Here is a 26,664-nt window from a genome sequence, read left to right on the forward strand (position 1 = left end):
TGTGGGAGACGGAGCTTTTTAGCATCTCAAAAAGCAGCATAGAAATATCGGGCTGGAAGAGACCACGAGAGGGCATCTAGTCCAGCCTCTGGCATGGAGGCAGGGCCAAGGAAACCTCGACCATCCCGGACAGGTGTTTGTCCAACCTCCAATGATGGGGATCCCACGACTTCCCTTGGAAGCCTGGTTCAGAGCTGACGGACCCTGTGAGTCAGAAAAGCTTTTCCTAATATCCAACTGTTTGCTGCAAACTAAGCTGCTTCTGTCTAGGGCCAGGCTGCCCTTCGGTGGACATGGAGAGCAATTGATCCCTGGCATCTTCAGAGCGACCTTTGTTCTCACTCCCCTTCTCCATACTGAAGACGTGCAGTGCCTGCAGCCTTTAATTCCTCCATGTGAGATGAATGGGTTTGTCCCCTCGGACATGGGAGAAGGGAACGTGCATAAGAGGGTTTTATGTGTACAGTGAGCTCTGATGCTGCTTACCCTCTAGACCCCACTCCTCTCTCAGAGCTGGGGAGAGAACCCAGGAGTCCTGGCTTCCTAGCAGTAGTTATTACTAGCTTCTCCTGTGGTAGCCAATTTCCCCTCCCATGCCCTGGTAGCCAATCTCCTTCGGTGTCAGAGCCCAGCTGCTGGTCATGAGGAAGTAAAAGCCACCGACTGTTTTACTTTCGTTTCTCCAGGAGAAAATTCCCTTTAGACAGAGCGAGCTGTGGGGCAGGTAACAGATGGGGATGGTGTGTGGAGGGTAATTTACCACCCCCTGGGGGTAAGATCATCTTCTTCAGTCTATTCCCCGCCAGGGGGGCAGGATCTCCCCTTCCAGTCTATTCCTCCCTCTGGGGCAGTTTGGCTGGTGGGGGCTTAGGTTACCTCACTTTGACAACCCACAGGATATTTACATTGTTTCTCCCGGCTTGGCTTAAAACCAGTCAAACCAGTTGCGGCTGCGGGGAACCTCCTAATTTGCTTTCCTGACAGTCTAGCTGGTGTCAGGAAGTGGCCAGGTCCCAGCCATATCAACGCAGCCTCAGCCCCTCTCTGCCCCGGCTGCCCAGGGGATCGTCAGGCAGCGAGCAGGGTCCAGCTACCAATTATGAGATCTGGCTTAAAAATCACGAGAGTTGAAAAATCCCCCACTAACCTGGGGGAATTTGCATCCCGGCAGACGGACTTTGCAGGGGGTCACCCTTTCCAGATGGTTTGCCCCAGGTGTGACGGTGGGAGACTGGGATTGCTCTTTAAACAGAAGCTGAAGTTATTGGTATCTAGTGTCTGGAAGGCAGTAATCCCAGGAAGCCCGGACTTCTGGGTTCTATTCCCAGGTCCAGGAAGAGGAGTGGGTCTAGTGGGTTAGAACCAGGGGGGCTGGGAGCCAGGACTCCTGGGTTCTCTTCTTGCTAGTGGTTAGAGCAGGGGGGCTGGGAGCCAGGACTCCTGGGTTCTCTCCCTGGCTCTGGGAGGGGAATGGGGTCTAGTGGTTAGATGGGGGGGGGGGGGGGTAAGGAGGGCTGGGAGCTGGGACTTCTGAGTTCTCTCCCGGGCTCTGGGTGTGGTGCACTCTATGGCAGCCGGTGCTGGTCAGAGAGAGCTGGCTTATTTCCGGGGGTGCTGATAGGGGACAGGGGATTCCCCAGTGCACATGCAGAGCTCTGGGGAATTTGGAGCTGAGGAAGTGGGGTTAGGACAAGGCATGTCCCAGCCCTGCTCTGTGCCTCAGTTTCCCCCTCTGCTGAGCCTCCTATTGGAGCATGGCAGGGAGATGTTTAATCCATTCATGCCCTGTTGTCTCAGTTCTCCAACAGAGTTTGGCTTTAGCCCTAGCCCAGGAGGAGGGGACGGGGAGATCAGCCACCTGGCGTCCAGCTCGTGTCCTGCTGCATCATGGGAAATGCAAATAATAAACAGTAAGTGTGCAAGTCCACCCACTTCAGATGCAGTGCTGGGGATAGACCCCAGCCATCCTGGTTCCCAGCCCTAACCACTCAACCCCACTCCTCTCCCAGAGCTGGGGATAGAACCCAGGCAGCCTGGCTCCCAGCCCCCCGCTCTAACCACTGGACCCCACTTTCCAAGAACTGGGTTAGAACCCAGCAGTCCTGGCTCCCAGCCCCCCTGCTGTGTGTTTCCCAGGCCGACCCCACCGCTTGCCTCAAAGCTGACTGCAGAGGGGGTGGTGGAACGACTCCGGGAGGACATCACCTGCTCCATCTGCCTGGACGTCTTGGATGACCCCATCTCCATCGAGTGTGGCCACAACTTCTGCCGGGGCTGCCTCTCAGCTCACTGGAGTGAGATCTCGGCCAGGGGGTACCAATGCCCCGAGTGCCGGGCTCCCTGCTCCAGGAACAAGATGACTCCGGACACACGCATCAAAAGCCTGGTGGAGAATATCAGAGACCTGCCACATGAAGAGACACCAAAAGCAACATGGAGAGCTAGCCCTGAGGTGGGTGCAATGGTGGCTGGTCCAGAGATTCGGCTACCTCTGGGGTGGGGCAGCTGGGGAGCAGCCGCACATAACACCACAGGGAGATGGCTTGCCCAGCACTGAGATTAGCCACTTCTGGGGCAGGGTGGTTGGGGAACAGCTGCTGGGCAATGCTGGGGCACTGGGGTGGGAGGGAAGGCTGGCTAATGGGATCCCTGTGTCCCTTTAGCACCCAGTCAGGGTCAGGTCCATGAGCTGATAAGGGAGGGCTGGGCACACACGGCTCAGACCTGCTGATAAGAAACTAGTCACAGAGCAAACAGCCGGTGACTCCATACTGGGGCCCCTGGGCGGGGACTGGCTAGCTTGGGGGGTGAGGAATGGTGCACAGGGCTCTGGTCTGTGGGAGAAGGGACTGGCTGGCTCAGGGGTGGGATCCCAGCTCTGACCCTGCTGTGTCCCTGCAGCAGGGGCCGGGGGCTAAGGCAGAACCGGGACGCCCGGTGCAGCTGGTGCGTCTGGACAAGGAAGGAGGCCTGATCCTGGACGAGGAGGTCCTGAGCCGCTGTCTGGAGCAAGGTGGTGTGGGGGACGCCCCCGTCTGCCTGGTGTCCATCATTGGGGAGCAGCGCCGGGGCAAATCCTTCCTGCTGAACTACCTGCTGCGCCGGCTCCGGAACCTGGTGAGTGTGGCCCTGGTCCCCTCCTCCTCTGTGTGTCTGTCTCAGCCCAAGTCTGTCTGTCTAGACCTCATTGAGCTCATCTGTGTGTCCGTCTAGACCCTCGTCTGTGTGTCTGTCTCAGCCCAAGTCTGTCTATCTAGACCTCACTGAGCTCATCCGTGTGTCCATCTGACTCTTGTCTCTGTGTCCGTCTCAGTCTGAGTCTGTCTGTTCATCACATTTCCAGCAAGCCCCTTCCTATGTTGCCTGCCTGCTAATAAAATACCCACAGCCCCCCGTCCTTCTCCCAGCCCCCTGCACTAACTGCCCCTCCCCCGTGTCTCCCTCCCTCCCCCTGCAGGATGTGCAGGACGGATCCTGGATGGGCCGGGAGGACGAGTCCCTGGAGGGGTTTGCATGGCGAGTTGGCACCCACAGTGTCACCAAGGGGCTGTGGGCATGGAGTCAGCCCTTCTGGGTCCCCGCTGAGGGAGGGCAGGTGAGTGGGGGGAGGGAATAGGAGGAAGTGGGGAAATGGGAGTCGGGGGATGAGTGACCCCAGCAGAATGGGGGAGCAGAGCAGAGCAGACAGAGGCTGGGGGGATCTGTGACTGGGGGCCGGGGAGGCAGGGAACACGGTTCCCCTCCAGGGCTGGGTCTCACTCAGTGCTGGGGCACACAGGGGACAGAGCGGGGAGCTGGTGCGTGACCCTGGCCTATGGCTCATCCCCAGGTGGCCATGCTGCTGGTTGACACCGAGGGCTCCATGGACCTCGCCAGAGACACGGAGACCAGCGTCAAACTCTCCGCCCTCTCCATGCTGCTGGGCTCCTACCAGGTGGGCGCTAGTGGGGGCTGTGCTGCAGGGTTTGGGGCAGTGCTCATCAGGGGGCATTCTCCCCTGGCAGGTGGGCTGGTCCCGATGTCCCAGGGTGGAGCTAGGGGACGGTGCGTGGCAGGAAGTGGGTTGCACTGGTTTCTGTGTCTAACCCCATCCTTCTGATTACTTGCAGATCCTGAATATTTCCAGCCAGCTAAAGGACCCTGACCTAGAATATCTGGAGGTGAAGGGGGAGGAGGGGAGAACACGGCGCCACGCTCAGACAGCCCCAGTGTGGTAGTCTTCCCATTCTACTGCTGTGGAAACTGAGGCCCAGAGAGACTCAGTGACTTGCCTGAGGTCACATGAGGAATCGGAGGCATAGTCAGCAAGAGAACCCAGGAGTCCTGGCTCCCAGCCCCCCTGATCTAATACACCAGCCCCCACTCCCCTCCCAAAACTGGGGATGGAACCCAGGAGTCCTGGGGCCGTTCTCAGCAGGGCCCAGCTTTCCTGCAGCTCCACTGCTGCTCCCCTGGCAGCTGTAGGGTCCGGAATTCACCCCTGCACTGGGTCCCCGCTTGCTGGGAACACTGGTGTTGCCAGGACTCTGGTAGCATCTCAGTATTTGGCACCTTTGTCTAGTCTATTCCTACCATTGGGGGATCTGGAGGGAACAGAGCCCCCGGCATAGGGCAGGGCAGAGTGGGGAACTCTGGCTTGCATTTCTGCCCTTTGGCCACTAGGTGTCTCTGCACCACAGGGAGGAAAGGAGTCGAGTGGGACTCAGGTACCAAACCCAGACCAGGTTGGAGCTGGGGTGGGGGGGATGGAGGGAAGTTGTTTCATAGGCAGGATTTCCACCCCCTACTGTGCAAACGCTGCCTCCCCACCCCACAAATCCCAGCCCCAGACTCAGCCCCACACTCTTTGCTCCACAGATGTTTCTGCAGGTGGCTGAAGTGGTGGGAGAGGCCTATGGACTGAAGCCCATTCAGGTGAGACGGCGTCACCCCCATCACCCGCCCTGCCCCATCTCCCCACATTACACTCCTCTCTCACTCCACAACATGCTCCTGCCCCATGCATCCCCTGACCCATTCCCTAGGCTTCCCCATCCCAGCCTCCCCCCACCCCCAGTGACTCCCATTCCCCTCCTGTCTTCCCTGCAGCACCTAGACCTGCTGGTGCGGGATTGGAGCAGCTCCCAGGACCTTGGAGCTGACGGTGGGAAGGAGTATCTGAGAGACGTCCGACAGGTGATGATGGGGCTGGGGATTGGGACACGAGGCTGTTCCCCTCTAGGGGGCGCTGGCTCCAATCTGGCCCCGGGGTGGGGGACTGGCTGGCTCGAGGGCTGGGGAATAGGACACGGGTCCTTTCCCACCATTGATGTCTCACTTTGCTGATTCCCCCTGGCTCCGGCAGATGCTGGCGGTGATGTCCCCTTGCAAACACCCCAAGGCCTTGGAAGAGCTGAGCAGAAGCAGCACCCGCTGTTACCTGATGCCCTTCCCTGGCAAGCGGATCATGACAGGGAGCCAAGGAAGCCTGAGAGGTAACACATCTGGACCAATGGTTCCGAGCCCGCACAACGGGGCGTCTCCATCTCTGCCAGGGAACTGGCCATGGGATGGGGGGGGAGGGGTATTCTGGCCCCGGATTCATTTCCATCTCTCCTCCCTTTTGCAGACATGGATGAGGATTTCCGGGAGAGCCTGAGGGACTACGTTGCCACCCTGGTGGGTTCGGCCGGTCAGCACGTCCAGAGGGACCAGTGTGGGGAGCTGCTCACCGGGACACAGCTCGCTGCCAGGATAAAGGTGGGGACTGGCCAGCTGGTATCCGGAGTCAGCAGGGGGTGCTCTCCCCTGGCCATCAGGGTGGTCCCGATACCCCAGAATGGCTCTAGGGGGTGCTGTGCAGCAGGGAGCAGGGCGGGGAGCTCGGCCATCTTTGTTTTAATGAGGGCTGTATTTAAATCCTAGCAGAATCCCAGCTTGGATGATTGTACTCAGCCTTCATAAATCATCCAGGGAAGTTCTTCGTTTCCACTGCCAAACTGCTTCACACCAATGTCTTATGGCTGTTCCCCAGCTGCCCCGCCCCAGAGATAGCTGCATCTCAGTGGCGAGCGAGCCATCCCCACATTCACAGTTTTTTTAAAACCCTGTGGAGTCTGCATCATGCTTTCTTGTGGTTTGTTTGTAGAAATTCTCTGAGCTGATGAAGAAACAATCCTTCGGCTTCTCCTCTCCCTGTCAGGTACTGCCTCTCTCTGCCTCTGACCTGATCACGGGGCGTGTCCTACCTCCTGAATTCACATCCTATGCAAAACTGCATCATACTTTTGTCTTATTGGGGTTGACCCGCCCCAGAGGTGGCTGCATCTCAGGCGTGTGTTACAACTTACTTGAAAATGTTTGGGTTTTTTCCCCATGCAAAGAAATTTGAGTTTCTGATGAAATATCAAAAGCTGAAACACTTTGATTTGGAAATGCCACCACGGTGTCTCATGGGAATTGTAGTTTGGGCTCCACATGCTCCCTTTTCTCCCCATAAGCCAGTTCTCTGGTCAGATGGGAGATCCCATGGTGCACCACAGAGAAGTGAGGTGGTGCATCATGGAAGTTCATGATTGTGGAGCATCATGGGGCTTGTAGTTTGGGTGTCTGGCTTTAGACTGAGCTGCCGTGCTGACTCATGGGAGTTGTAGTTCCATGCCAACTAACGGCATCACTCCATTACGTGTGGCTGCTGTGATGGAAGCTGCAGCCCTAGGTGGAGACAGGGTCCCACAAACTGTGACTCACCCCAGCCTTATCCTCCCTGCGCAGATGGCCATCACCTTCCACAACCAGAGAGTCATAGACAGAGCCCGCACGGACCACGCTCTCTATCTGAAGGAGAAGGTGAGTTGGGGCATGGGGTCTGAGCCCCCAGGCAGGTAAACCACAGGGAACGGGACCTCGTACTTCTGGCTCCCAGGATGGCTGCAGAGATGTGGGACTCAAACTTCTGCACCAGGGGGAAGTTGTTCTTGGTCCCCCCCTTCTGGGCAGCTGCAGTAGTGGTGGCATCATGGACCAGATGGTTAATGGGCTGGACTGGGAGTCAGAACTCCTGGGTGTTGTCCACAGTGCTGCTGCAGAGTTCCTGGTGTGACCTTGTGCAAGTTACTGAGTCTCTCTCTGGACCTCAGTTTCCCCATCTATAAAATGGGGAGAATGATCCTGGCTTTGGGTGTTTAGACTGAGATTTTTGGGCCAGTTTTGTGTGCAGCGGCTGGCACGATGGGGGGCCTGATCTCAGTCCAGGTCTCTGCAGCACCCGGCGTGTGTGGGGGCCCTTATCCCAGGTGGGGTCTATGTAGTGCTGGCCCCTTGTAACACATTTGGCCGTCTCCTCTCCCGGCGAGTGCAGGACGGTGACTCCCGGCACATGATCGACTGTCTGAAGGTGCGGCCAAGCAAGATGGTGGAGCAGTTCATGGATCGGCGCGAGCACTTGCTATGGCGGTGCCGGACCGACATGCGGGAGCCAGCGCCGGAGAAAGAAGCCCTGCTGACAGAGCTGGAGGCAGAGCTGATGGGGGAGGCTGAGAAATTCCTCGAGATCTACGGGAAACGCTTCAAGAAATTTGCCATTTTGGCAGGCGTTGGCGTGGGGGCACTTGCGCTGGGACCAGTAGGCGGAGCTGCTGGTGCCGGGATTGCTGTCGCTGCCATCGCTGCTGAAGCTGCCGTGGCACTTGGTCTGGCCGTGGGGGTTGGGGCAGGCACTGTGGCCGGGGTGTGTGTGGGTGGAGGGGTGGGCGGGGGAGTTGGTGGGAACATCGCCCAGAAGGATGCAGAGAGAGCCAAGGCTGCCGTCGGCCAAAGGGAGGAGGGGGATGGCATGGAGGATCTGTCTGACGATAAGCCCCTGATTTGAACCGCTTCCCGGCTTTGGGGGTGACTAATGGGGTGATGGGGCTGCAGCAGGCCCAGACACGTCATCCACAAAGGGTTCTAAGAAGGGACATTTGGATCATCTCATCCAACCTGCTGTGCCACCCAGCCTGGAGAATGTCACCCACTTCCCCTGCTTTGGGCCCAATATCGCGTGTTGCACTAACTAAATCATCTCCCAAAAAGGCAGCCAATTTGCATCAGAAGTCAGAAGAGATGGAGAACCCACGGCTTTTCCGGGGAGCTTCTCCCACTGGTCAGTCACCCATGCTGTGAAAAATCTGGTGCCTCATTCCCGATTTGTCTGCCTTTAATTTCCAGCCATCAGTTCTCTCTCTGCCTTCTTCTAGGGTGACCAGATGTCCCGATTTTTTAGGAACAGTCCCGATGTTCAGAGCTTTTTCTTATTACCCCCAATCTCCTGTCCCGATGTTTCACACTTGCTATCTGGTCATCCTACCTTCCTCTGACATTATAGGGCCATTCCGGCTGCAGCGTGAAGCGCTTGGAAATGCCCCGCCAATGGTTATGTCTCAGGGTCATCTCCTGGGGGTGCAGGCGGGTGCCTGGATTATTTCCTATGATGGCAGTCCTGAGTTCCCATCTTGGGTATGGATCTCTAGCTGCACCTCTTAATGGGAAGGCTGGTCCAGGGGTGAGGGCACAGGAAGACGTGGATTGGGTTCCCTGCTCTACGATGGACTGCCTCTGTGACCTTGGTCAAGTTGCTTACCTTCTCCATGCCTCAGTTTCCCATTTATATAATGAGGATAATAATGCATTAATAGCTGGGGACGGGCTTTGAGATCTACTGAGGAAGAAGCACTATATAAGAAATAGGCGTCACTATTTATTCTGAGGGAGGGCTCTAAAACTGTCTGAACCTAAAAGGAAACCATTCCACACCTGTGAATACATGCTGAGCTTGGGATGCCGTCTGTCCAAATCTGCGGGAAGGCTCAGCTCCCACACTGCGGTGCTGGTGAAAGGCCAAGAGTTGAGCCTGGGGATTTCCAACCAAAGAGGGCTTGGGGATCGTAGGCAACTGCCTCACAGTCTGGTCTTTGGGGATTTGACTGCAGTGATGACTTGATTTTAATATTGGTGCTGTTAATTAGTCTACTTTGATCTCATTTTCACCTCAGTTTGAGAATGGCTGAGTCAGATGGGTAGAGTTTGAACTAGTTTGGTCTTAGTGATCTGTTTTCTTGAGTTGTATTGCTGGTTGTTTGTTTAACTTGTAATAAACTGGATAGAAAGCACACGGGTCATTTTTTCTTTCCATCAGCAACTTAGGCCAGAACCATAGGGAATCTTTGCTTGGTACCAGCCAACCCACTTAGGAAAGACCCATTAGTTTCCCCTACATTAACTCTTTGGTTCTCAATGGGATCTGCTTGGTGCCTGGCATGAGAGTGCCCAAATCTCAGCAGCAGTGGAAAGCCTAAACCCTAACCTCCAACTGGGTATGTATCACTTAGGCCAATTCCCTGCCATTGCTGAGCCTTGGGCATTGGCGCAGCTCAGTCCCTCCTGTTTTTTCCCCTTGGCACATGGCAGCTCAGTCTCCTGAGGCCTGTAATGCTTGGGTCTCATTTTGGTTGTTGACTGGGTGGTGTTGGGAGCCTGTGATATACAGGTCAGACTAGACAGTCTGGTGGTCCCATCTGGCCATTAACCCTAATGCCACCTAACTCAACTAGCCCTAAATGCTAATGTTAATTCTAATCCTACCCTCTATCCCTACCTTAACCCTAACTCCATCCCAACCTCCCTCCCTACCACTAACCCTTGTCTAGCAGCTAACGCTTGCCTTTACCTTAAACCTCTAAAAATGGGTGTGGCACTTGGAGTGGAAGGTGGGGAGGTTTGGGATGATCCTTAGATACTGGGGAAGATCATTCGACTACCTGGGACTAGCCTTTGGAGAAATGTCTGTCTCATGCTCAGATGAGCTTCACCCTTATTGTAAAGAGATCCATTGGCCCAGCAAGTCAACGATGGCCTGCATCCTGGATCTCTCAGCTATTTTAGACACCGTGTGCAACTTGATTCAATATGGTAGCACAGACGTGACCAGACGGGCATATTATCTTTGTGTCTGACCGTCTTCTCAATATTTCACCAAAGGGGGTTGTGTGGGGGCTTTGCCGAATGGTGGTGTGACCTGTCCTTGCCTAGGGTAGCCAACTGAAAATGCCAAGGGCAGGGCAAGCTGCAAAAGGAGAGCAGATTCTCCCAGCATGGGTGGGTGACACTTAAGTTAGACTTCCCAACCAGTCACAAACACTGCTTCTGATTCCCCACACTAGTTATCAAGAAGCTAAAACAAAAGCTACACAGCCTCCTTATTGCATTTCAATCTCAGGTTCCCAATCATCCACTAGGTCCAGTAAAGAGATAAGTTATTTAAAACTCTGTGCTCTTTATCAAAAGGTTCTCCTGACCCCAAAGGGTCAGCCACATTACCAGATTTACCACATAACCAAAATAGGAGTTTGGAACTTACCCAAAATACCACGCTGCCCACCAATCCTTTAGTAACTAAAACTAAAGGTTTATTATAAAAGGAAAGAAACAAACTATAAGAGAAATGTTAAATGATTAAAGCGATCAAATACATACAAATGATTTTACATATCCGGTTTTCATTAGAATTGTGGAGTTTGCAGGCTTGTACAGTCCCTCTGGGTGTACATCCAGTACTGGGATGGGTCTCAGTCCTTTCTTTCACAGCTTCAGTTGTAGATGAGTTGATCCAGAGGTAGGGAAGCAGGCATGATTCATGAAGACTGACTGAAGATACTATGGAGGTGGTGCAGCAGCTTTTTATAGTGGATTGCCGTGTGGCTTGTTGCAAACACCAACTCTCAGCACATGGTTTGGAAAAGCCTCAGAGTCAGAAAGTCCCCTGTCCATAGCCTAGACCTAGAGCATGTTCTTACATGTCCTGGTGACTCATCAGGTATAGCCCGGGACTTCTCTCCCTGGCCCATTGTACTTTCCTTAATGGGCCGTTAAGCAGACTTAGTGCTGCTGCCAACCTGTCTGGGGTGTCGCACAGAAACACAGCGCAAGATGAAATACAGATACATCAAACATATCCATAACTTCCAATGCAAATATGACACACACACATAAATAATATCACCTTACTTAGCAAATTATAACCTCTCTGACTGTACCTGACATGGCTTATCTCATATGAATTGTAGTGAATCTTGAAATACTGCTGTTAAATAATATCATAAATGGTCCCCCTCATCCAGCCAGCGTCACAGCTGGGAACCAGCCGATTATCACAGTTATTGTCAGAGGTTTGTACGGGAAACAGTGTTAGAGCCAGATGCCAGGTAGGATGTTGTATTCCAAACCTTTTGGGAGTGAAACCTGAGGCAGGGGGAGGCTGGGAGCTGACCCAATCAACATCAGAACAATGATCATCTGTGGAGTCAGCCTCTGTTTGCTGGCTGGACGAGATGCAGGCTTGCCATTTACAGAGACAAACCAACCCCAAAGGAGTGCCCAGAAGTGGGGACCCCCTGGGTTAAGAGACAAGAGCTTGTGATTGGATAAGATGAGAAGAAACGGCTCATTACAGAGGAGTGACTCTGCCAGTGGAGGGCAGGTCTCATGGATAGTGGATCTCAACTCTCTGGACTGGACAAGCACTGTGAGAACCAACCAGTAGGTGAGAAACACCTCAGCAGACAGGAAAGGAACCTGTTAGCAAGGACAGGCTGTAGACCAGGGGTTCTCACAACAAATTTTTTGGTGGCCTCTCAATGCAGCCACCAACTCTTGCTGGTGGATGTTCTGATGCTTTTTCTTAAAATACTTAATTAATTTTAGGAAAAATAAATAAATATGCCCAAATCCATGTAATTTATTTATGTATTTATTTTTCTGAAGACTCATTAATAAAAACAATGTACAGTTGTCTCTATTCTTTACTGGACCTAAACGGAAAAGAAACACAAGCTGCTTTGCATGTTCTTGTCTTTTTTTGCTGGAGGCCCCAGGGGAGAGGTCGCTGCTTTGCTCCATCCCAATCACTGCCCAGGAGGCTGCGGCTGCAAGAAAAGCCCCTGGTGGCTGCATGCGTCCATGGTGGCCACATGTGAGAAACGCTGCTCTAGACGGCATCTGTTTTTCTTTTACCTGTAGCCTCATGTTTCCAAATCCTTTCACTTGCTTTTTATTTGAATCTCTATCTCAGGCTCTGTTAAATGAATTTCAGTGTGGTTTGACTATAAACCTGTAAGGGGCTGGGGCGTAGGCGGCTTGGTCACACAGTCAGAGCGGGGCTGAGGTCTGCCCACCAGGGACAGGACTCGCCGGGAGGCAGTTGGAGGAATCACAAGGCCGGTCCTGTAAACAAGAGTCAGGATCAGGGTTAGGCTGCGGTCAGAGACTGGAGATAGGAGGCAGCATTGGGCTAGAATCAGGAGGCAGTGTTGATACGGGATGCTTAGTGATCAGTGTGGATACTAGTGAGACACAGCACTGTTTCGAGATCAATAAGGTTTAATGTGCAAGGTTTTCTATAGATATCCTGGTTAAATACAAAGCCTAAAATTAACTACAATATAGCATGCTTACTAAACCTGGAGAAATAATAAGTCACTTAGAAGGTTGTATACAGGATCAGCTTTCTATAGAGGCCCCACCTGGGAGTCAGTGGATCCTCTGGTCTGACCAGCAGCACCTCCTGTGGAATTAGGCATTGATGGAGTGTGCCTCTTTGTTTGGGTGATGACTTTTTATCTCTCTCTATTCCCTACTTTCACCTAATTACTTATCTATGAATTATTAGATATTCTATCACCTACATCGGGTTCTCACCCTTGAGAAAATTCCATTCTCACCATGATAATTGGGGTCATCAAAACAACATCTGATAATAGGAGGGGTGGTAAAAGAAATGCCCCTTGGTAGTGGAAAAATGTATCCCCAGCCATTCAAGGATAACTTATTATTTCCATAACCATTATCTATGTGCAGCTGCAAGCATACACGTTTTGTATTTCATCTTATTATGTGCCATGGTATGCAGAAACAGACATGTGCAAAGTTACTCAGTATTCCTGTTTGTCTCTGCCAACTGGAGGATTTCAGGCTGCTGAAGCCAAAATGGTCAAGCAACTCAAATTGCACTGGGCCTCCAACAATCCCCTCCTTGGTGGCTGCCATAACTTAATAGGCTATCACGACAACTCCTTGACACACACCGAGTGTCGTTCAAGATACTTCAGCTGGGGTCCAAGCGATTAGGGTCTTCTTGCCAGCAGGGTATCGTAGAGCATCATATCATTCGTATGGGGGGATCTTTTAGTCCCTTGAGTCACTCTAGGGATCTTTTAGTCCACCAAAAGAGTCCTGCTGCAGCCATTATAGAGACTACCTGAAACACACACATGAGCACAATGGGATGCAGTGCTAGATTTAAGATCCCAGTGGCAGTGGGGGATCATCCTAGTAGGGTTTCTCTCCAACTGTGCCTTGTGGCAGCTTTTGCAGCATCTAGGACTTCGGTTGCTTTAGTCCCATCATTTTTGACCATCAAATTTATGATTCTCAATTGTCCCTGAATGTGGGTAAGCAATAGGCTATCATATCTGAGTGTGTTAGTATGTGTTGTACCAAATCAGTGTTGCCTCCCAATATCACAGGTTGAACCTGCTCTACTACATTAATATCTGCTACTAATAACTAAAATATATGTTTTGGTACTTCATAAACTGCATCACACAATTCCAATACAGCAACAGTACAATTACATTTATTTTGGGCAGGATTAACATCTTTTTTTGTAAATTCCATTAATTACAATTTGAGTACATTGCATGTGTACACAAACACAACTTCGTTCAATATACAGAATGGTAGAATTAATGCTACTATTTGGTAACAAGGCATATTGATAATTCCATGCATCCAGTTCATCTTTCTTACAGGGGTATGTAAATTGTCTCAGTGGTCTTCATAAGTATAGTCCAATTCTGATCCCAACATGGCTTCACGTGTGCAACTTTGTAAACTAACCAATCAAATTTCATTTCTTTTTTCAATCCCCATGTCAGGTGTTCAGTAGGCCATAACACTCCAGTTTTTGCATTGAGGCTTAGGGGGACTACTCTGTGTATGTCTATGACGCAAACATTAGACAATATCGTTACATACGCTATAATCACTTGAGCTTCGGCATCTACTGTAAAATTTCATATCTTCCACCAATGGCTTAAGGCCCTTTCTTGGGTAGTGGCATCATCCCAAATCAATTTCTTTATTTTATCAGGTAGGACTCCTGTAAGTCCTTGTCAAATAATACCTGGACCTATTCCTTGAGCCCAAAGCTGTGCTTGTATGCAACTTAAAGCTTTGGAGGTAGCATTTATTACGGTTTTTGTGAGGTGCAATAGGCTCAGGAGTGCTTTCTCATTATTCATTTCCCAGGGTACCAATATATCTCCAAGTAATATTTCTCCATATCCCATGTCTGAATGTGTGTGTACTATGGGATCTGATAAGGCTCCAAGGCTCTTGCCTAGGGCGCTTAACTTATTTACCAAATCTTCTTCATTAATTGCATTCAGCTCCCCTGCTGATGCTCCTATACCTCCCAAAATACCTCCTCCAATATCTCGCTTGGGACGTGCATGTGTGTTAGCATTGTGTGCTACCCAGGTGTCCATCCACTGTAGCCATTCTCGTACTACGGGTGTTACAACTGGTGCACAACAGTGATGTAGGCGAGATATGTTAATATTTTGTATGCCTACATGTATTTTCACAAGGTGTACCTTTGGGGTTTCCAGCACTTAGCTTCTATAATTTTCTTTTAACACCAAGTCCCCGAGATTGTATTCTTTGGGTTTAGGCGCACAATGTACAATTACTCTGATAGGTGTTTATGTACATCACTACACTGGCAGAGGGATTCACTAAAACCTATTTTGAATAGTACACCTTTAGCTCAGTAACAGGTGTCTTTTCCTTCATCAGATGAAATATCCCCATGTAATAGTAACTAAAATCAGCTTTGTTGTAAATTACTTCAGACCGATTTTGACACCGTAATAGTGTCGTGTTCCATTTCTCTCTGGTCCAATTAATTCTGTGTAGATAAATCAAATAGTCTGGGCCGGCTTCCTCTCGGAGAGTACTCATTTTGGTGACATTAATTGTGAATTGCTCCTCAAAATTACAGAAAGCCATTATTTTAAACTCCAAAGCATCTTTCTCCAGCCACACGATAGTGGGCAGGGGTACCATCCCGCAACATTTTTCTAAAATTGCACCATCTATCCCGTTCACACCAGCATAGCACAACAAACACACAAAATAAAACCAAAATGGTGAGAACACCATACAACTCTCCTTCATATTGCACTGCTTAAACTTCTGCTGGGGCTGCCTCACAGCTCAGTTGAGGCAAGTCTCATCACAGATGTATCGATGCTCCAAGTGCCATTGTCCCTGCTCTAAGCACAGGATTATCCCGGACACACGTCAAAAACCTGGTGGAAAAGATCAGAAACACACCACAGGAGGGGAGAGAGACAGAGAGGGTGAGACCAGGGGATGCTGGAAATGAGACACAGGGTCTTTCCCCTCTAAGGGCCCGAGTTCTGATCTGGGGGGCCAGGGTCTGGCTGGCTTGGGGGGTGGGACTGGGTCATGGGCCTTTCCCCTCTAGGGGACACCAGCTCTGATCTGGCAGCAGGGTGGGGGACTGGCTGGCTCATGGGGTGGGGAATAGGACCTGGGACTCTGGTTTGGGGTAGAGGATCCTGGCTGGGTGGGGTCCCAGATCTGACCATACTCTGTCCTTGCAGCAAAGTCTGGGAGCTCAGGTGGATCTGGGGTGCCCGGTGCAGCTGGTGTGTCTGGATGAGGAAGGGGGCCTGATCCTGGATGAGGAGGCCCATAGCTACTGCTTGGAGCAAAGTGGGGTGGGGGATGCCCCTGTCTGCCTGGTGTCCATTATTGGGGAGCAGTGTTGGGGCAAATCCTTCCTGCTGAACTGCCTGTTGCGCTGGCTCTGGAGCCTGATGAATATAAATGTGAGCAGGAGTGAGCCATGGGTATGAGTGGCCCTATCCCACCCTCTGCTGGAGGGCTCAGAGCTGCACACGTCTGTGAGCAAGTCCCCTGCCAACATGTCCAGTTAGCTGGAGACATGGCAGTACTGTAGCATGTCTGTCTTCTTGTCTGTATGGACCAGGGTTGCTAACCTTGCATTTTAGTTTTTACTGACATGAAGATCTGACGTTGATTATTTTTACTGACACGGTAAACTTTTTACTGACATCACTAAAAATACCATAAGCAATACAATAATGTCACAAAAGTGTGTACTCACTTGCGATATTCTGTACACAGGAATTTGGAATTACGCAATTGTTTTAGCTGCTGTTAATTGATCAATCAGGTTCTTTGAGTGTGTGCAATAATAGAAAATAGGAAATTGATAAAGTCATGATCAGTATAGTTTTTTGATACAAGAAATGATTCTGAACGATGACAATCAATGTCAAAATACAATGTTTTATTTCTACCCAATTTTATGGACATTCTCATTTATTTACGGATTTACTGACAGTGTTAAAATTGTATATTTTTTACTGACTGTCCATAAATTTATGGACAGTTGGTAACCCTGGCCTGGACCCTAATGTATCTATCTGTCTATCTGGAATGTAGCATGTCCATCTGCCTGTCTGTCTGAAAGTAGTGTGTCTGTCTATTTGTCTGGCCCCTAGTGAGTCCGTCTGTCTATCAGTTTCCAAGCACACCCGTCACCATGTTTTCTCATCCCTCCCAGTGCTAGTACAATTAGCCCCTTGTGAAGATTTGGAGTTCAACCCAGAGCAGGGAAGGGTGGTGTCACCGCTGGCTTACAGCTCTGGGTACCTACAATGCTACGATGGTGTCCAGACACAACAAGCCTCCAGGCTGCACTCGGGCTCTTACCATCCTGTTGTTTTTTGCAGAGGGACCCCAACACCCGCCCAGTCTCAATTTGTCCCCAAACCATCTGCCAATGTGACAATATGCTGGGCTTCCCAGAGCTGTGGCTTACAGGTCACCCATTTCAGCATCCCTGACGTATGGTTTGTCTGCCCTGCCAGCAAACCTTTCTGGACTCAGCCAATTCAGTCCTGATCTTGGGGGGAACAAACACTGAACCCCAACTCCTGGGCTCCCTAGAGACGTCTCCCTGCAGTGCCCAGCTCTCTCCTCAATGCACCCAGCAACTACAGTAGAACCTCAGAGTTATGAACACCTCAGGAATGGAGGTTGTTCGTAACTCTGAAATGTTCGTAACTTTGAACAAAACATTATGGTTGTTCTTTCAAAAGTTTAGAACTGAACATTAACTTAATACAGTTTTGAAACACTACTATGCAGAAGAATAATGCTGCTTTCTCTTTTTTTTTTTTAAAAGTATTTTACATTTAACACAGTACTGTACTGTATTCACTTTTTTTCTCTCTCTGCAGATGCCTAATTGTGTACTTCTGGTTACCAATGAGGTGTGTGGTTAACTGGTCAGTTTGTAATTCTGGTGTTCGTAACTCTGAGGTTCTACTGTATTCAGTTTGTTACTTCTTTAGAGAGACAATACGCTGCCATTTATCGATTTAACTGGGGTTTGACAAACACTCGGTTTCCAGTCACAGTCCTGGCTTTTTATTTAGAAAAAAGAAAGGCCCATAGTGCTAAGTAACACCACGTATATGGAGTAAAGCCAGAAAGGGCAACTAACAAAGAGAAAAAATGCGTTTCTCAGTCTAAAGCTTAACTTATGCAAGTTACAGTCTTTGCCTAGGGCGGGTTTCTCCCCTAGAGTCATTTCCCAGAGACTTCATCTCCCTTGGTTGAAGGACCCGCCGTTCTGTGATTTCAGGCCTGTTTAGTCCTGCCAGTGCAGGATAATGCTAGTGTCTCTTTGCCCTCCTTATATCACTGCAAAGTTCAATGTCTCTGTTTAATGCATAAAACCAGCGACTATCCATAATTTCTCCTATAGAGTTAATACAGACATCTCACAGTGATATTTATTGCCAGTGGATCAATGGCTTTTGGAAAAGGCCTCTGTGACATTCCCCCCCTACAATCTGAACTGGTGTTTAGCCATGTCACCCCAATCCCTCACTCCTGGGCTCCAACTTACTCTGCTTTGCTGTGTGAACCACCCATTCCTATGTCAGCCCACGCCCAGCCTCCTGCGAGTAAATGGCCTAGTGAAGGAGCGCTTCTGGCCAGCTGCTCCTGGGATTGACCCCCAGCAAACATGTCCAGCCCCAGATGTAGCCCCAGGAACTGCCGTCTTGCAGGGTTCAGTGCTGCACACTGCTCGCTGAAAGCTCGTTACATTTGTCTGTCAATTTATCAAAGAAATTGATATGCACAACTCTGTCTCTCTAAATGAAGTCTTTACACACACTCAATCCACAGGCACTGCTTTAGATAAAACAAACAAACAAATAAGTTTATTGATTACAGCAAGATTTTAAGTGATTATAAATCAGATTAATATGAATCAAGGCTTTGATCACAATTAACTAAAAGAATAACTTGCATCCCTAACTAAACTCAACATTTCAATAGCCTTTCAGTCCTTGATGTTAACTTACCCACATGCTGGCTGAGATGACTCTTGCAGCCAGGCCCCCCACACTCACCCCTCATCTGAAGTCTGTTAGTGTCCTTGATGTTTCATTGCAGATGGATTCCAAGGGAGAGCTCCAGAGACAAAAAATGCTTTTAGCATGTTTCCTTGTCACCCCCTGGGCTCAGGTGATCGGCCATGTCTGGCAATGGGCATGATTTCCTCCACTTGAGTCAAATGAGTGTGGTCTTATTAGGTGCGCAGGCCAGTCCATTTTTTCTGTATGCTTTCCTCTGCCAGGCGTGAACTCTCGGCTCTGTGTTTGTCTGGATCTATTCAAGCCATGTGAGACACACATTTGGGAATATTGCATACCAGAATTTCATATCTATACATATGTGCACTAGATGCAAAGTCCATCAGGCCAGACACAAGTTGGTGAGACAGAGCAGTGACCCACCAATGGGCGTGTGTCATGCTTCCCCCCTGAGTTCTGGGTCTTTCAGGTTTGGGGGGTGGAAGGGCCCAGTCATGCTCATCCCCCACCCTTATCTGACTGCACCCTGGCAGGTGAAGGACTAGTTGTGGATGGGCCGGGAGGACGAGCCCCTGGAGGGTTTCGCGTGGTGAGTAGGCATAGAGAAGGGGAGAAGGTAAGTGAGGGTTTTGAGGGTGCACAGGGAAGGGGGAAGGGGTCAGGTGGGCTTGGGGAGGAGGGAAAGGGGAAATGGGGGAACAGGGTAGAGGGCTGGGAACAGAGGGAATGGGGGAAATAAGGAGGGAAGGAGGGATGGAGACGTAGGGAAGGAGTCCCAAGGGGAACCTGGTGGAGAGTTAACAGTGGGAATGGAGAAGAGCGAGAGGAGGGAGCTAACATGGAGGCAGATGGGAACAAGAAGCCAGGTGCCATTGGCGCTGATCGGGGAACAGGCTATGGAAGGCAGAGGGTCCCCTTTGTCTGTGGGTGGGTGGACAAAACCAGGAGCTGACCTGGGGCTGTCATTCTTGTCCCCGAGGTGGCCGTGCTGCTGATTGACACCAAAGGCTCCATGGACACTGAAAGTAACAAGGAGACCAACATCAAACTCTCCGCCTTGTCCAGGCTGCTCAGCTCGTACCAGGTTGAGGGGCTCATTGGGGGCGCTGTGCTGCAGGGAGTGGGGCAGGGGCTTAGCAAGGGATGCTCTCCCCTAGCAGACAGAGCTGGCCTGATGCCCCGTGCAGCACTAGGGGGCACTGTGCTGCGTGGCGGGTGATGTGGCTGTGATGTGGCCTGGGCCGACCATTGCTGCTTGTGGCTGTAGCTCTGTCCATCTCCTGTTTATTTGTGGGTTCTGAATATTGGCCAATGGAAGAAGAACCCAGATCTCAAATACCTGGCGGTGAGGCTGGGCAGCACGATGCAGAACATGGCTGTGCCAGGTTCTCCGTCGGCCCCAGAGGCTTGTTATCCCTCCCCATAGGTGCTGTGGGGAAACCAAGGCCCAGAGAGAAAAACTGATGATAACGTAGGCCTCTTGAGTCAGCACTTTTACCACACAGCCCAGCCTGGCTCTCCACTCCCAGGTGTCCAGCATTAGCCACTGGGACAAAGTTAGGACCCATCACTCCCCACCAGCCCAGCTCCACCATTGGTGGGAACACTCCTGGGTCCAAGGCCCTGGGACAGTGGCTTTGCACCCTGGTCTCATTTATTGTTCTCTTCAGGCTCTTACACAGTCTCAGCCCCCCTAGGTTGAGCTTTCTTGCAGTCACGCCCTTAGTGACGTCACTGCAGCCTGCAATGTATGGCATAGTCTGTCCTCGACCATGCTCCGGGGGGTGGAATTCTCTGTGCGGGGGATGGGTTATCTTGGGAGTGTTTTGATATGTCCACACTGCCCAGGGTTCGCAGTCACTGGCAAAAACCTGATTAATCATAGAATCATAGAATGTTAAAGCTGGAAGGGACCTCAGGAGGTCATCTAGTCCAACCCCCTGCTCAAAGCAGGACTAACCTCAGCTATATCATCCCAACCAGGGCTTTGTCAAGCCTCAGCTTAAAAACCTCTAAGGATGGAGATTCCACCACCTCCCTAGGTAACCCATTCCAGTGCTTCACCACCCTCCTAGTGAAAAACTTTTTCCTCTAATGCAGAGTTATGGAAGCCCAGGGAGAGCTCGTGCCGGTCAGGACGTCAAGTTCAGGAAAACTCAGACTGGTGCAAACCAGGAAATGCCGAGTTAAGGTAAACACCCAGCACAACCTTAACTCTGCCCCCTGGAGCTGGCAATGGCCCGTGGGAATTACCCACATACCCTGTTCACTGGGTTAGATAGAACTGGACTGAATGGTGGAGGGAGTAGACAGAGCAGCCTGGCAGAATTGGAATTGTGATGTGAGGAGATATGGGGGCCCTGCCTCTCTTGGTGTGTCTGAGCCCCTCCCCTGCCCCCTGTGGGCGTGATCAAAGGAAAGAGGTGCACGAGATCCCTCTTTCAGCACTGCATTGGGTGGGCTGTGGCACTAGCAGGGCACAGGGGGCGTCTTGCTGTGGGAGTTTTCAACAGCAAGGTGGGAGGTGAGCGAGGGCTGGGGATGTGGATGCAATGAAGGACGAGTGAAAGCAGCATGTGAGATGCATCGTGCGCAAATGGGGGAAGGGGCTGTAAAAGGGATTGTACAATTGAGCAGCTGTGGTGCCCTTTCTGTGGACAGGCTCAGTGCTGAGTGTAGGGTGGGTCTTAGGAGCTCCTGCCTGGCACAGGGCAAAGACAGGGTATGAGTGTGGGTGTTAGGGGTGTATTGGGGCATCGCTTGAAGAGGGCAGGGTTAAGGCGGCACTGGGAATTTACCTCACTCTGTATTCCCTGTGATTCAGAGGGTGGAGTTTTGCTGAATGTGACGGGCTGAAAGGGCTGAGATCCCTCCTGGCCCATTTAATTCTGTGTGAACCATATTTTTTGGTAGGGAATTTCCAAGGTATTTTTTGTTTTTGAACAGAAAGAAAAATGGCTGTTGGCGGTGTGAAAGGCAGTTCTCATGCTGGCTTGCACTAGGTGTGCTGCCATGGCTGGGCAAAGGGGAAGGACGCGTGGTTGCTCCCGAGGGTCCCTGTGCCCTCAGGCACGGTTTGCGCTAGAGCAACAGATCGTGCTTTGCCACGGTTACAGTGTGGAGGTCTAGCAGGGCCAGGAAGGGAGATGGCATCCTAGTCTGTCCCAGAACCTTGACAGATTTATTCCCTGGTAGTTAGAATAACATCAAGCGTGTGAGAGAAGCTGCTGGCTCTGTCTTTCTCTACCCCCTGCCCCACCATTCCTTGTAACACACAACCACCCTCCTGCCTACATTTCCAGTTCCCCCTCCTCTTCCCATCCCATTCAGCCATTAGCTATACCTGCCGAAGCCAAGACCACTCAGGAAGTTGCTCCTTGCTGTCTCCTGCTCTAGGATGCTGCATGAACAAATCACATGGCTGTCCACCACCTTGGTTATGTGGCCCAAGCTGCATGCTGAGCTGGGCCCCTCACCCCCTGTCCACCCTCAGCTTCCCCACCCATGCCCGAAGTCCAGCCATTCTGGGTCCTTCTCTAGACTGGGCCCCTGCACCACACCTGCTGCCCCGCCCCCCACAGCCAATGTTTGCTCTGATCTGGTGGCATCTGGAGTAGCTAGACCCTTCACAGTCCAACTCCCTCTCTCCCCCCCAAGAAGACCTGAGTGCCCCTAACTCCAACGTCCCACTTGGCATCCATTCATGGCTTGCCACACTGCATTGTGGGTATCCTCTATTTCCCATGGGGTTGTGGGGCAGAGCAAAAGTTAGAGTAGCTCCCAGGCTGCTCCACATCATACTATCCCCCCATTATGGGGTGGGCAAAGGAGGTGTAAAGTCCCCACTTCGCCATCCCACCATGATCTAGCCTGGTAGGATCTTGCCCTTGGCCACCCAGTGCCCAGATTGCAGTTCTGCTCTCCCACTATTAGATGCCTGTGGATGAGGAGGGTGGGTTGGCCTCTGGTAACAAACCAAGACACAGCTGGAGCTGAAAATGCTGCGGAAATCCCCGCCATGGCTCCTTGTTGCCAGCTAAGTGCCAATTTCAGGAGCCTTTCTCGGTGTTGTGCAACAGGTGTGCTGATGGGCAGCCCCCCTGGCACCAGATGCCTGCTCCAAGGGCCTCCCCCCATCCCTTGGCCAGGTACAGCCTACTTCTCTCCACCCTGTCTCCATCCATCTCCAGCTTCCTTTCTAACTCAAAGGCAGGATTTCCCACCTCCCCATTGCACAGGCTGCCTCCCAACCCAAGAGCTCCCAGCTCCAGACTCATGCCTCTGTTCTCTCTGCTCTGCAGATGTTTCTGTACATGGCCAAAGTGGTGGGTGAGGCCTATAGACTGGAGCCCATTCAGGTGAGTTGGCTTCCCCCCATCACCTGCTGTGCCCCATGTATCCCCCTCAGCCCACTGCACAGGATGCTCCTGCCCCATGCGCCCCCATACACCATTCCCTAGTGTGCTCTGTGACAAAAGATTGTAGCCTGTACTTCAGGCTTCCCCTCCTGACATTGTCCTTCTCCCCATCCCAGCCTCCCCCCACCCCCAGTGACCCCCACTCCCCTCCTATCTCCCCGGCAGCATCTAGACCTGCTGGGGTGGGATTGGAGCAGCTCCCTGATCCTTGGAGCAGAGGGTGGAGAGCAATAGCTGAGAGATGTCAGACAGGTGACTGTAGCATTTGGGGGGCAGGGAATGGGACACGAGTCCTTTCCCCTCTAGGGGGCGCCGGCTCCAATCCAGCCCTGGAGAGGGGAACTGGCTGGTTCAGGAGATTGGGGAATGGGACACAGACAGGTCCAATTATTAAGGTTTCCTGACACTTCCCATTATCAGCCTTCTTTTTAGTGGCTTATCACTTTGTCAAACTTGAACCATTTGGACTCAAATTTTCCATGCTCATCTGCCTTAGGCTGAATTTTCTTTCTTTCTTTTTCTTTCTTGAAAATTTTGGAAAAATCAGTCCAGTCATTTCGATGTTTGAGGCGAGAGAAAAACCACATTTTTTGCAATAAGAAAAAAATTTTTTTTGGTGTGACCTCACCCCACACTTTTTAAAAAACAGCTCTAGCACCAACTTTCTTTGGTGCAGGGACTTGAAATTTGGCAGGGGGTGGGTCTCAATGGCAGGTATATACCTTTTGCCATCTTCATGGAAACATACCCAAGTGTGGCCAAGTTATAAGCTGTTGTATCATTGCAGTTTGACGTACTCAGAAGAGATTTACTGGAGTTTAGCAGCTAAACTCTCCAAAGATTCCTTCCTCGCTGGGCATGTGCCAGCCCCATACAACTGCTAATACTGACCAGACTGAGCATGCTCCTTCCCCATGAAGCCACTGAGCATGCCCCAGGGCTCGACTACAGACACAAAGTAGGACTTTCCCTGTAACTGTTGTCTCAGGCTGGGGTGGGTCGGGGCACCAGAACTGAGAGTGGGGGTGCCTGTCTCTCCTATGCTCTCAGTGACCCCAGATGGTATGGAGGAGGAATCTGCCTGAGTGCAATGCAGAGGGGATCAAAAACCAGGCCAGAGGAGGGAAAGGAGCAGGCTTGGACAAGGAGTCCAGAGAGGCTGGGACCTGGGAGGGGGAGGCTGGGACCGAGAGCCACTCCTTTCTCTTCCTGCCATCCCCTGCCTCGTTCACTGCACCCCTCCCAACGTCTGCCACAAATGAGGCAGGGCTCCTCCAGACCCTCTCCTACTGCCCAGCAGCTCTGGCTAATGCTAACACTGTGTATCATGTGTCAGTGTAATGATTCCCCCTGGCTCCGGCAGATGCTGGCAGCAACGTCCCCTTGCAAACACCCAAGGCCCTGGAAGTGTTGAGTGGAAGCAGCATCTGGTGTTACCTGATGTCCTTCCCTGGCAAAGGGATCATGACTGGGAGCGAGGGAAGGCTGAACACGTCCGGAGAGACCAGAATGGGAAGCTGCTCTCTGGGACACAGCTTGCTGCTGGAATAAAGGTGAGGACAGGGCAGTCTGGGCATGGAACTCAGCTTCTAAGCAGGGTAAAGGTGGATTGGGACATGGATAGAAAACCGCTGACTGTGCTGTAGGGAATGGGACAGGGAGTGTGCTCCCCTCATTTTCTGTGATGACCCACATCCCCGTGAGGCCTTGTTATGCATCTGTTAGCCAGCTGCCCTGCCCCAGAGGCAGCTGCATCTCAGCTCCAGGTGAGCCATCTCTATGTTCACAGTCTTTCTAAGCTCTGTGGTGTCTTCTGACGTGATGGTTTGTTTTGGTTCCTTTGCAGAAATTCTCCAATCTGGTGAAGAAAGGTCGCTTCGGTTTCTCCTCTCCCTGTCAGATACCGTCTGCACCTCTGACCTGATCATGGAGTTTCTCCCTTCTCCCGTCCATGCTGGTGCTGGGGCAGTGTTGGGAACTGAGTCCATCCTGCTTGAGGTGACTGGGAAAGGGTCTGGGTGAAATCTCAGGTTCTTGGACTCCAGGGTAGAAGAATTTGACTAGACTAGAGGGCGACTGGTGATGGAAGGTTCGCCCAGCGTAGGGACACATCTCCAGTCTGTGAGACTGTAGCACCAAATCCTGTTTTTCTCCAGGAGATGCCTGTTGGGGTTTAAATGAAAAGAGTTTGTTAGAGGCAGTCTGAAAATGGAGGGTTTTTATACTGCAGAAAGTCTGGATTTTCTAGCTAAACCCCAGAATATCTGTGTGGAAAGGCCATTGCGGCAGTTCTTGGGAATTGTAGTTCTTGTTCATTGTATTCCCCATTCTCCTTTATGGGTTGGGCACCCTGGCTGGACTACACCTCCCATGATGCACTTCAGGCATCATGCACCTCTGCCCCTTCTAAAGAGATGAGACACTGCTACTGCATCATGGGACATGTAGCTGAGGCACCCCATCCTCCCCATTCTCCCTTATGGGTTGGGCTCCTTGGCTGGACAGCACCTCCCATGAGCCCAGCCTACGAAAGAGAATGGGAGGTTGAGGCAACAAAGCTACATTTCCTATGAGGCACCACGGTCTCCTCTCTTGGTGAGGGGAGGCGCTGCATCATGGCTGCAGGACACCATGGGAGGTGTAGTCCAAACTGAGTGCTGGGTGTATAGAGGAGAATAAGGCATCTGAACCACATTTCCCATGATGCACCAGTATCTCCTCTCTTGGTGCATGTATCATGGCCCTGATGGGAGGCACATGCAGTGACAGGAGAAGGGGGCAGAATAAGGTGGATTCTGGGCCACTCTGGGGAGTGGGGCATAGCCACAGCACAGCACCCTCCAGCTGTGCCCACCAGTTCACCTGTGCTGGGGCCGGCAGCACGGACCTTTCCACCTGGCATCCCAGGGCCTCTGGGGAGCTGCAAATTGGGCCGGCTGAGCCTCCAGCTGAAGTTTGGGGGAAAGTTTCCACTAAAATGGGTCAGTGGTAGCTGGGAATGAGGCTGGGGTGGGGTGTAAAGACCTGTTTTGCCACGTGTCATGGTTACAGGGCTTTCATTGCTCTTCTGACACTGTCTTTGGGTGTGCCCTCTCACGTGCCACTGGTAGCACAGACAGATACGCAGTCTGTACTTCCTTTCACTGGCAGGGAGGGACAGCTCTGGGTTTCCACTCACCAGCGGGGCCTGGCACTTTGCTCTAGCTCTTGGCACAGGTGGATCCCAGCCAATCTCTCATGGCCTGTTCAGTCACCTCCCCGAGAACCTGCCCCCCAGTGTCTTGGCTGACGCGTCCAGGATCACATCCCTGGGAACTTCCTCATTCAATGGCCTTTCTGAGACCTTTTGTCCTGGAAGATCCCAAAACCCTTTATGGAGGCAGGGGAGCTGCTGGTGCTAGCAGCTCAGGCAGGAGAAATGGTGGGCAACCATCAGGAGAAGGAGGAAGAGGGATTCCTCCATGGATTTCTCCACCTGGTAAGCTCCCCTGGACATGTGGGGTACAGGGTTGGCTGCATCCCAGTGAACCCCTGCATGAGTCATCCCCGTTACCTCTCCTGGGGTGGAGTCATGCCCTTGGCCTGCTTTCAGATCAAGCCCCCTGTGGATCCACCATTTGTATCCTAGCAGGGCCAAGGAGGTCAGCACGTGCTGTCCTGCCCCTCAGGAATCTGTGACCAGCGGTAACCAGAGACCAAACAGCCGAAGTGTTCTTTCTTTAGCA

General features: G+C 51.7%; 1 protein-coding gene across 2 annotated transcripts; it reads left to right on the forward strand.

Moving 5' to 3' along the window:
- Positions 1-687: 687 nt before the first annotated feature.
- On the forward strand, positions 688-9,222 carry LOC137164781 (RING finger protein 112-like). 2 transcript variants are annotated; one of them, XM_067565728.1, is made up of 14 exons: positions 688-724; positions 1,798-1,910; positions 2,137-2,452; positions 2,902-3,117; positions 3,458-3,595; positions 3,830-3,934; positions 4,110-4,160; positions 4,858-4,914; positions 5,089-5,175; positions 5,345-5,474; positions 5,609-5,739; positions 6,128-6,181; positions 6,754-6,828; positions 7,340-9,222. In XM_067565728.1, the coding sequence occupies exons 2-14, from the start codon at positions 1,888-1,890 to the stop codon at positions 7,847-7,849; spliced, it is 1,893 nt and encodes a 630-aa protein (XP_067421829.1). In that variant the 5' UTR covers positions 688-724; positions 1,798-1,887; the 3' UTR covers positions 7,850-9,222. The 2 variants fall into 2 exon arrangements, with proteins under 2 accessions (XP_067421829.1, XP_067421830.1); XM_067565729.1 differs by lacking the exon at positions 3,458-3,595.
- The last annotated feature ends 17,442 nt before the right edge of the window (positions 9,223-26,664 follow it).

This window comes from Emydura macquarii, unplaced genomic scaffold (assembly GCF_026122565.2).
Source record: "Emydura macquarii macquarii isolate MOO-44397 ecotype Brisbane River unplaced genomic scaffold, CSIRO-AGI_Emac_v2 contig_2696, whole genome shotgun sequence".
NCBI lineage: Eukaryota > Metazoa > Chordata > Testudines > Chelidae > Emydura > Emydura macquarii.